This window comes from Mchenga conophoros, linkage group LG16, assembly GCF_057382185.1.
Source record: "Mchenga conophoros isolate Kocher_MC1m ecotype Shallow Benthic linkage group LG16, M_conophoros_male_GT1.1, whole genome shotgun sequence".
NCBI lineage: Eukaryota > Metazoa > Chordata > Actinopteri > Cichliformes > Cichlidae > Mchenga > Mchenga conophoros.
The window spans coordinates 9,707,955-9,718,720 of record NC_140541.1 but is presented as its reverse complement, the minus strand read 5'-3'; the positions used below and the strand labels follow the sequence as shown (position 1 = coordinate 9,718,720).

The window sequence follows — 10,766 nt, the reverse complement described above, 5'->3', positions numbered from 1 at the left end:
GAAAACAGAAGACACTGTGATGAATATTCACATGCTTGTCAGCATCAAAGAGAGACTTCTACTAATTGATTCATTCTACTAAATTATTTTTATGTGAATATACAATAGTAAATAATAATCTATGACAATAAAGAAGGGGAAATGTGAAATGCAGGCATATGAGATGTTTAGAATTTAAACATTACCAGAAACAGTTTAAGAAATTGTTTGTCTTTGTTTTATGACCATTATGTTGTCATCAATAGAAGAACAGAAATGAACATTTACATAAATGTCATGACATTTCTATAAATTTGATCTCTTTTCCTCTGTCTAGTATGTAAAATCGGAGAAAAGGTACTCCATTGTCTAGTTTGCATTACAATTTAAAATTATATGCCATACATTTGATAATAGGGCAGTAATACCAGTGTTATTAAACTTGACAACAATATTTTGATATGTTTGAAAATTTCATTCATTTTGAGTCCATATATGATTGGATTTAAAAGAGGATGGAATACAATTGACTGAAACGTCAATGTCAAACGAAGAGTTTTGGATAGATCAGAATCCAGTCGAACTATAATTATATCAAAGAAAATAAAACAGGAAAAGTTGGTTAACACCAGCAGGTGGGGTAAACATGTCTTTACAGCTTTTTTCCTCACTTCTCTACAACAATGGTAAGATATTCTAATAATCCTGATGTATGTAAAAAGTATGAAAAGCAAAGGTAGAAGGGCAATTCTTATCAACATGATCACACCATATATAGATATTGCGACCGAGGGCACACACTGAAGCTTGTAAAGTGAATTATTACAAAAAATTCCTGTCAGAGAAAAGCTACAGAGTTTGACATTCGAATACAACACACCCATCACTGAGGTTTCAAAAGCAGGTATAAGCCAAGCTAAAATCAGACATACATAAATAGTTATTCTATTCATAATAACTGGATATTGCAGGGGTTTACATATAGACACATACCTGTCATATGCCATTGCTGCCAACAGTAAAAATTCTGAACCAACCAAGGTGTAATATGATAAACCTTGGAAAAGACAGAGTGGATATGATATCATCTGTTTTTCAGACAAAACATCAGATAAGAGCTTTGGATAGATAATCATGCTGTAAAGAACAGAGTTGATTAACAAAGCTGCAATAAAAATGTACATTGGCTCGTGAAGGTTTTTGTGAGTCCAGATAAGGAAAACTATAGTGGAATTAAAGCAGAGTATCAGAATATAAAGTGTAAATATGATCACAAAATAAAGATACCTGTATTTGTGCAATTCTGCAAACCCACCTAGAGTTAACAATGTTACATTTAATTCAACATCCATTCAATTAACAAAAATGTTATTTACTATACAACTAGATGACATAAATGGTATTCATTAAAAAACAAATGAAAAGACAAGTCTTAATGTATTTGTTACAACCCACTCTGTTAGGCGTCAGGGGAGGAGTAACATAAACAAGCCCCCCACACAAACTGAGTAAAGTAAAAAGTTTTAATTTCAAACTTTAAACAGAAAACCGACAGGGCTGTTCAACAGACCACTGGGCATATAATTATTACATAAAGAACAAACGAAACAGTCACGCGTAAAAGCTAAGGGTTAACTAAAGCAGGCTGGCAGCACACAAAATAAAAGCTAAGGGTAACTAAGGCAAGCCAGCATCACAAAACTCTAATGAAACTAAGTTCAGCTGTATATCAGGTTTAAACAAAGAGCAACACAGCAAAGAGGTTTAACAAACAAGATTCACATGCAGAGCAGACGAGAAGGACACTGCATATTCACTTCAGAGCAGCAGTTCCCCCTAGTGTGAAGGATCTTCAGCCTTTTATACTCCCAGGTGCAGACAATCAGCCAGTCAATTGGTCATGGAGGGGTCATGGGATCGCCAGGCAGCAAATCATCCGCGAGGTCTGGCACACTGTGATCTGCATAAAAGAAGGCTGGCACAGGACTCCCAGCAGCCAGTCATCCACGAGTCCTGGCACACTTAGATTTGCATAAGCACAAAAGGGTAGTCTCACTCTCTCCAAGGCCCAGGGCCGTAACACCACTCCCCTTAAAATACAAGACTACGTTTTGTATATACAGATTTCAATATTCATGACAGACAACAAAACAAGTCATACTCACAACCGGGAGAGGCCATCAGCTAGTACATTTTCTGATCCTTTTATATGCCAAATCTCCAAATTGTACTCTTGCAGCAGCAAGCATCGCCAAATAAACAGGGGTACTCATGGACCAAATTAGCTATGTCTTCTTGTTGCTCGGAATGATTTTAACACTTCAGAGTAAGGCAAGCGGGGCTTAGAACCACTGGAGTCATTCAGTTTTAAACCATCAGCCTCGTCTGTGCTTTCTACCTCTGAGTGACTGAAGACGGCCACAGGAGCACAGCTCCCAGTGGGTTTTGGTTAGGGTCGGGAGTGGTATAACTTTAACATGATTATATGGCAAACACAGGTTTTGCGTCTTCGATTCGGCGTGCTGATTATGTAATCAGTTTCTCCTACTTGTTCGTGTACCTCATAAGGCCCCTCAAACTCAGCAGAAAGAGATGATCCGGGGACAGGGAAGAGGACAAGTACTTCATCTCCTGTCTGGAATTGTCGTTTGACAGCAGCCTTATCATAAGCGTGTTTCATTTTTCCTTGTGAAACAGTGAGGTGCTGCTTAGCCAGAGAATTAGCCTGACTCAAACGCTCACAGAAATCCTGCACATACTTGGTCACTACCACTCTAGGGCTCCCTTCCTGGATCAAATTTCTCTTTCATTGATTTAAGCGGGCCACGAGGCGTGTGGCCAAACACTAGTTCAGAGGGACTGAACCCGAGTGACTCTTGGACAGCTTCGCGAGCAGCAAACAACACAAAGGGAATCCCTTCATCCCAATCCACTTTGGCCTCTAAGCAATACTTGCGGAGCATGGCTTTTAAGGTTTGATGCCACCGCTCTAAAGCTCCTTGGGATTCTGGGTGATAGGCAGAAGACACAACCTGTTTGATTTGTAGGTTTTTAGCTACTTGCTTGAATAATTTAGATTGAAAGTTAGAACCTTGATCTTTTATGACAACTTTAGGCAGTCCGAATGTAGAAAAAACTTAGTAAGGGCTCTCACAACAGACCTTGCCGTAATTTGTGCAGTGGAATAGCCTCAGGGAAACGTGTAGCAGCACACATAATGGTGAGTAAATATTGGTTTCCTGACGTTGTTCTTGGTAGTGGACCTACTTAGTCTACTATGACGTGATCAAATGGTTGATCGACTACTTGGATGGGACATAATGGTGCAGGGGGTATAACCTGATTTGGTTTACCCTCAAGTTGACACATATGGCAACTACGGCAGAAAGCAGCCACATCACGTTTCATGCCAGGCCAGAAGAAGTGTTTTAATAGTAACTGATACGTTTTTTTGATGCCTAAATGTCCTGACCACTGGCTTTCACGAGCAAGCGCCAGGATCTTTGACCGATACAGCGTGGGTATGACAATCTGCTTAACCTTACTCCAGTCCACACTCCTAGCACCCAATGGAAACCATTGACGTATTAGCACAGCTTGTTCTATGAAAAAGGCTTGTTGCTCATTCTTAGCTTGCTCAGCACTTACCACATGCTTAAAACATCGCTGCAACGATTCATCAGCCAACTGGGCCGCCGACAGATTTTCTCTGGTTAAAGGCAGTGGTATTTCTTTTACAGATGGACTAGGCTCCTCAGGGTTTACCAAGTCTGGGGAAGACAAAACATTGTTGTCGTCAGGTAACGTGGCACCCTCCTCAGAAAATGAGGACATCAACACAGAATCAGCGAGGGTAACGTCACCATCTTTACGGGCTTGGGCACGAGTAACCACACAGGCTGGGTACAGCTTTGGGGTCACAGAAATATCTGGGGCATTAGAACTGAAGGGCTTATCCAGCACCTCCAGACTAGGACGCACTAATTCGCCCGTAATATCATTTCCTAGCAACATGGCCACCCCCTCTATTGGTAAGGACGGACATACTGCGACAGGGAAAAATCCCGTAACGAGTTCTGATTTGATATAGACCTGGTGAACGGGTCTGGGAGCATAACCCATCTCTATTCCACGCAGCACAACATTAAAGCCGCATGCACTGTCTGCTGAGAAAGGTAAAGCACTAGAAAGGATTAAGGTCTGAGACCCTTCGGTGTCTCTCAGTATGCGCTTCGAGTAATGAACCGTTTTTCAATACAAGCCTCAGTGCTTCAGAAAGCTTCATTTGGCCATCACTACCGACAGGGCTGTTCAACAGACCACTGGGCATATAATTATTACATAAAGAACAAACGAAACAGTCACGCGTAAAAGCTAAGGGTTAACTAAAGCAGGCTGGCAGTACACACAATAAAAGCTAAGGGTAACTAAGGCAAGCCAGCATCACAAAACTCTAATGAAACTAAGTTCAGCTGTATATCAGGTTTAAACAAAGAGCAACACAGCAAAGAGGTTTAACAAACAAGATTCACATGCAGAGCAGACGAGAAGGACACTGCATGTTCACTTCAAAGCAGCAGTTCCCCCTAGTGTGAAGGATCTTCAGCCTTTTATACTCCCAGGTGCAGACAATCAGCCAGTCAATTGGTCATGGAGGGGTCATGGGATCGCCAGGCAGCAAATCGTCCGCGAGGTCTGGCACACTGTGATCTGCATAATCAGAATCAGAATCAGCTTTATTTGTCACAAGCAGGTTGCCCTGCAGTGAAATGGGACCCCCCGACCTTACACACATAACACAGACATCACATGGGGTTACAAGTCGGAGATTGGTAGCGTTACAGAAAAGAACACTGAAATGTACACAACAACGGGAGGGTACAAGAGGAAAACAAGAGACCTCCACTCATGCTGTGCTTCCATGGTAGGACAGCACGAGAACAGGAAACAAAAAAAACTCTGCAGAAAAAAAAGCACATGAATGGCCACAGCACAACATTATGAAAGACATGACAAGCCACAGGGTTGGGTAGGGGATATCATAACACAATAAACACAGTGTGCACATCTGATCTGGGACTGCTGCAATCTTTCGACTGCGCCGCCAGCTGACCCGATGTCCAAATCATGGGGGAGGTAAGCATCGAAGGCGCTGGAAGGGGAGGGGGGATGGGTGAGTGCTTATCAGTGTAAGTGTATGTGTGTGCGTGTCCATAGTTCAGCAGAGACAGTGTCCTTCGCCCTATCAGGCTAAGTAAACAGTCCTCCAGCCAATCCAGGTGTCCTTGCATGGGATGGGAAGAATAGTCATCACACAGTCGTTATCAGGGAGTGATTGTTCGGCTCCAGCCTTGGGCCTGCAGCTGGCGCCGTGGTGGTGTCCGCATTTTGATGTTGATTTTGTTGATTTTTTCATGCGAGCAGCCCAGGAGAATGTCAAGTTGCTCTTTAACACTCTGACGCTGGTCTCTCAATCTCCCGTTGGAGAGTCGCGAGCCTCCCCATGATGGTATCAAACTTCTGTTCCATGGTGTTATCATTCTTTTGATTCTGAGACCCCACAACTGCAGTGATCCGTTCCGCGATGTGTTCCAACTTTCGCTCAAGGGTCTCATTTTGAGCAGGCCTCTCTCTGATGTATCCCCCCATACGCTCAATGGTGTTGTTTTGAGCCTTCACAGCAGCTGTAAGCGTCTCCAAGGTGTTAACCATGCTGCGTTCATTGTGAGAGGTCGCGCCTCGTCCCATCGTTTCAATTCCAGCGGGCAGCCTTGGGGGGGTTTGAACAGCCGGTTCTGCTCTCTTATTTCTCCGATAAACCAGGGCCAAGCCAGCTCCGATCAGCAAGAACCCTGTTATCATGGTTCCGAATAGGTAGATATCTTCAGCGTCCTTGATCGACAGGCACATGACCCTCCAGTTCTGCCACCCGTCCATCGTGTATCCGGCAGGGAAAGTCCCTCCAGGGTACTCAGGCTCTCCTGAGCCCAGACTTCTCGTTGAGAAAAGGGTGTCAATAGCATTCAGAGACCAGTTGATCAAATCCATAATTCTCTTTTAGGTTTAGAGAACGACAGTGAGCGACTGTTCCAGGGAAAGTAATGCACACGAGACAAGACAAGGACACAGAGGCTAAGCAGGGAAGATAGGGGTAAGAAGGCTGGCACAGGACTCCCAGCAGCCAGTCATCCACGAGTCCTGGCACACTTAGATTTGCACAAGCACAAAAGGGTAGTCTCACTCTCTCCGAGACCCAGGGCCGTAACAGTATTGTAGTAATACTTTTCCAGCACCGAACTAAGAAGTAATTGGCTCTGTGGCTTTGTTTTATCAGACAACTTCCCATTCTCAATGGGACTCATTAAGTTCTTCAAGAACATGTAAACAACTTCACCAAACTTTATCAGTTGATATTTTTGTCTGTGTGATCTGTCATCATACATCATACCTCATACAGAGGTGGGTAGACTTAGTAGTGTAGATAAAATAATAATAATATATCATTATTATTATTATTATTATTATTATTATTATTATTATTATTATTATTATTATTATTATTTGTATATAACTTTCCATAACCAAAGTGCTTGCTGGTACAGGAGAAGCACTTCTAGTATATATTCTGAGCCCAGGCCATGAAGGACAGGTAATTAGTAAAATCTTAAAATCAATTCTAATGCAATATGTAAATTTTTCTTAGTCTTTAGAAGATGTCTAGCTGCTGTATTTTGCACGATCTACAGTCAATTTAATGCTTTCTGAATGATACCTGTTAGAAGACCATTACATTACTGTATTTTTTGGATTATAAAGGTGCACTTTAAATCCTCTAATTTTCACAAAAATCAACAGTGCACCTTATGTATGAATTCTGGCTATGCATACTGACCTTGAACCAATTTTATGTGGTACACAGTGCTCAAAAATCTGTGAAAAAATGTCTTAGCACGGGTCCAAAACTCTGTCCGCTTCAGGTCTCAAAGTCAAATGAACACTGCAGCATCACTGAGAGTCAAAAACTGTCTAAATTATTTCACCTTTAATAAAATGGGTGTTCTGAGCCCCGGCTTGGACAGTCTCGGTCGTTGTGTCCTTGGGCAAGACACTTCACCCGTTGCCTACTGGTGGTGGTCAGAGGGCCCGGTGGCGCCAGTGTTTGGCAGCCTCGCCTCTGTCAGTGCGCCCCAGGGTGGCTGTGGCTACAATGTAGCTTGCCGTCACCAGTGTGTGAATGTGTGTGTGAATGGGTGGATGACTGGATATGTAAAGCGCTTTGGGGTCCTTAGGGACTAGTAAAGCGCTATATAAATACAGGCCATTTACCATTTTACCATTTCTGTTTTACAAAGTGTCACAATTACATTTAGCATCCAGGTCTTCATGAAAACAGAATTTAGTAAATTTAACAGAGTTAGAAATTAGCATTGAATTTACACATTACACTATACAATACACTATATTATGTTTATAAATAATGAGTTATGGAAAGTTCAAAAGAATTTGACTGCCTGCTCAACCATTTGGTTTAGCATATTTTGAGAGACTATATATAATGAACTGGAGTACTTAGCTTAACTCAACCTTATTGAGCCATCTCTACCACTTGGTTGAGTTATGTTATCCTAAAAAAAAAACACTAGATGGCACTGTGTCAGGATATGGCAGGCCTCATCTGCCACCCTCCAACCAGGAAATCAGAAAGCAAAAAATCACTCTGGACACATGGACTGTTTTGGCTAAAAATTTTAAAGGTAAGTACATTTTTCTTCAGTATAAACATCTCAGAGTCTTTACTGAACATGATTATGTCATTTGATACCAGAAAATAGCTGTAATAAATCCATAATATTTTTTTAAAAACATGCTCAACCAAACGGTTGATTTGTCAATTGATGGTAAGAGTAGCAAAACTTAGCTAATGTTTAGAACTGTTGTTTTAACATATGAAATTGACTATTTACTATTGAATATAAATAATTTAATGATCTATACATGTAAATATGACATGTTTAAATTTGGATTTGCATTGGCACTGTTCGACCAAATCGCACAGGTGGAGCCACTTTGATGACAGACAAAGAGCTGATGAAGAGAGGGCGTGGAGCTTTTGACTACAGGTCTGCTGAAGGTGTGATCGCAGTTAAATGGTTTGACAACAAATGTGTGAACCTGCTAAGTAATGCTTCTGGGATCATGCCACTTTCAACTGTCAAACGCTGGAGCAAAGAGTCCAAGGCGAAAGTTATGATCCCATGCCCATCACTCATCCCTGCATACAATGAGCATATGGGAGTGATAGATCTCTCTGACATGCTGGTACACCTGTACAAGACTCCAGCCAAGTCTACAAGATGGTACCTGCCACTCTTTGGTTACATGCTTGATCTGTCCATTGCAAATTCCTGGCTGGTCTACAAGAGGGAATGTGGACAACTAAACCAGAAACCAATCACACTCAAAAGATTCTGCCTGGCAGTTGCGCATAGCTTGAAACAAGTCAACAAGCCAGCATCCAAAGTTGGCCGACCATCATCCAGCTCTTCACCACCACCAAAGAAACCACAGCCAGATGTGCGATATGACTGCTTTGGGCATTGGCCACTTCACTGTGACAAGCGAGGCCGATGCAATTACTGTCCAAAGGGCGTCTCAAGATGGAAATGCCAAAAATCCAATGTTTTCTTGTGCTTGAATGCCAGTCAGGAATGCTTTGCAGTGTACCACCAGAAGATCTAATCATCAAGGGGTATTGGTGAAGTTGCATGAACGGCAAAAGAAAAGAGCCAGAACTGTTTCAGTGTGTTCTCAAATTTTTCAGTGCAAAATGGCAATGGTATATAATATACCACCAGAATTTTCTGGAAGATAAAATAAAAAATGTTAGTGCTGTTCCAACACTACAGTGAAAAGTTTATGTTAACAACAGGTCAAAAGTGAATTTGTATGTTTATGAATTTTCGGTAATTGCAGATCAAGTTTTTGATCAAATTTACAATATTTTTGTGTTTTATACATTTTGTGGTTTGTTATTATAACGCCCACTGTTGAAATGGAATCCAACAATGTTTGATGTTTTACTACCACAATAAAGTGGGTCAAACACAAAATTGGGTAGTTATTGTTTTGCAAAATGAGTATAACCTTTACTTTTTTCTACTAGTTATGTCTGTAGAACTTTATGTAGTTGTACCATAGAGAGACATCTCAACCGTTTGGTAGAGGGTAATATTTAAAAAACTATAAGGTGTGTATAATTTTTTTTTTTAATTGTGATCATTATTGACCTAAAGGAATAGAAAATATGGACAAATAATTTTTTCATTGTATTTTTCTTGGTGAGGCAGTCAAAGGGTTAAAAAAAATTATTATTATTTTTTTTTTAAAGTATTGTAAACTTCATGTAGCTGATGGAGGTGACTTTGCAATTGGTCATGTGGTCAGCCGTCGACCATCACAAGCCACAACGTGAGCGTGTGTCAGTGACTGTCTATCCTTTCTCTACAAATACCTACCACATTACATGAAGAGATACACCAAATGGATAGATGGACAAATTAAAGGCTTCAAAATGTTCTGATGATAGGATCAACAGAAAAATCAAATTTTTTACCCAGAGAAGTGTAAATTTTAATTAGCTTATTTAGCTGCATAAATATATATAACTGAGAAAATAGAAGACACTGTGATGAATATTCACATGTTTGTCAGCATCAAAGAGAGACTACTAATTGATTCATTCTGCTAAATTATTTTTATGTGAATATACAATAGTAAATAATAATCTATGACAATATAGAAGGGAAAATGTGAAATGCAGGCATATGAGATGTTTAGAATTTAAACATTACCAGAAACAGTTTAAGAAATTGTTTGTCTTTGTTTTATGACCATTATGTTGTCATCAATAGAAGAACAGAAATGAACATTTACATAAATGTCATGACATTTCTATAAATTTGATCTCTTTTCCTCTGTCTAGTATGTAAAATCGGAGAAAAGGTACTCCATTGTCTAGTTTGCATTACAATTTAAAATTATATGCCATACATTTGATAATAGGGCAGTAATACCAGTGTTATTAAACTTGACAACAATATTTTGATATGTTTGAAAATTTCATTCATTTTGAGTCCATATATGATTGGATTTAAAAGAGGATGGAATACAATTGACTGAAACGTCAATGTCAAACGAAGAGTTTTGGATAGATCAGAATCCAGTCGAACTATAATTATATCAAAGGAAAAAAAACAGGAAAAGTTGATTAACACCAGCAGGTGGGGTAAACATGTCTTTACAGCTTTTTTCCTCACTTCTCTACAACAATGATATGATATTCTAAGAATCCTGATGTATGTAAAAAGTATGAAAAGCAAAGGTAGAAGGGCAATGTTTATCAACATGACCACACCATATATAGATATTGCGACCGAGGGCACACACTGAAGCTTGTAAAGTGAACTATTACAAAAAATTCCTGTTAGAGAAAAGCTACAGAGTTTGACATTCGAATACAACACACCCATCACTGAGGTTTCAAAAGCAGGTATAAGCCAAGCTAAAATCAGACATACATAAATAGTTATTCTATTCATAATAACTGGATATTGCAGGGGTTTACATATAGACACATACCTGTCATATGCCATTGCTGCCAACAGTAAAAAGTCTGAACCAACCGAGGCGTAATATGATAAACCTTGGAAAAGACAGAGTGGATATGATATCATCTGTTTTTCAGACAAAACATCAGATAAGAGCTTTGGATAGATAATCATGCTGTA

The 10,766-nt window shown here is 40.1% G+C and overlaps 1 protein-coding gene across 1 annotated transcript; it reads right to left on the bottom strand.

The window, feature by feature from the left end:
- Nucleotides 1–318: 318 nt before the first annotated feature.
- LOC146556271 (olfactory receptor 6N2-like) lies at nucleotides 319–10,672 on the bottom strand. Its single transcript, XM_085248951.1, has 3 exons — nucleotides 10,618–10,672; nucleotides 4,512–4,689; nucleotides 319–3,749 (listed from the first exon to the last, which is right to left on the bottom strand). Exon 3 carries the CDS (start codon nucleotides 1,329–1,331, stop codon nucleotides 372–374), a length of 960 nt encoding a protein of 319 aa, XP_085105077.1. The 5' UTR covers nucleotides 1,332–3,749; nucleotides 4,512–4,689; nucleotides 10,618–10,672; the 3' UTR covers nucleotides 319–371.
- Between the last annotated feature and the right edge of the window lie 94 nt (nucleotides 10,673–10,766).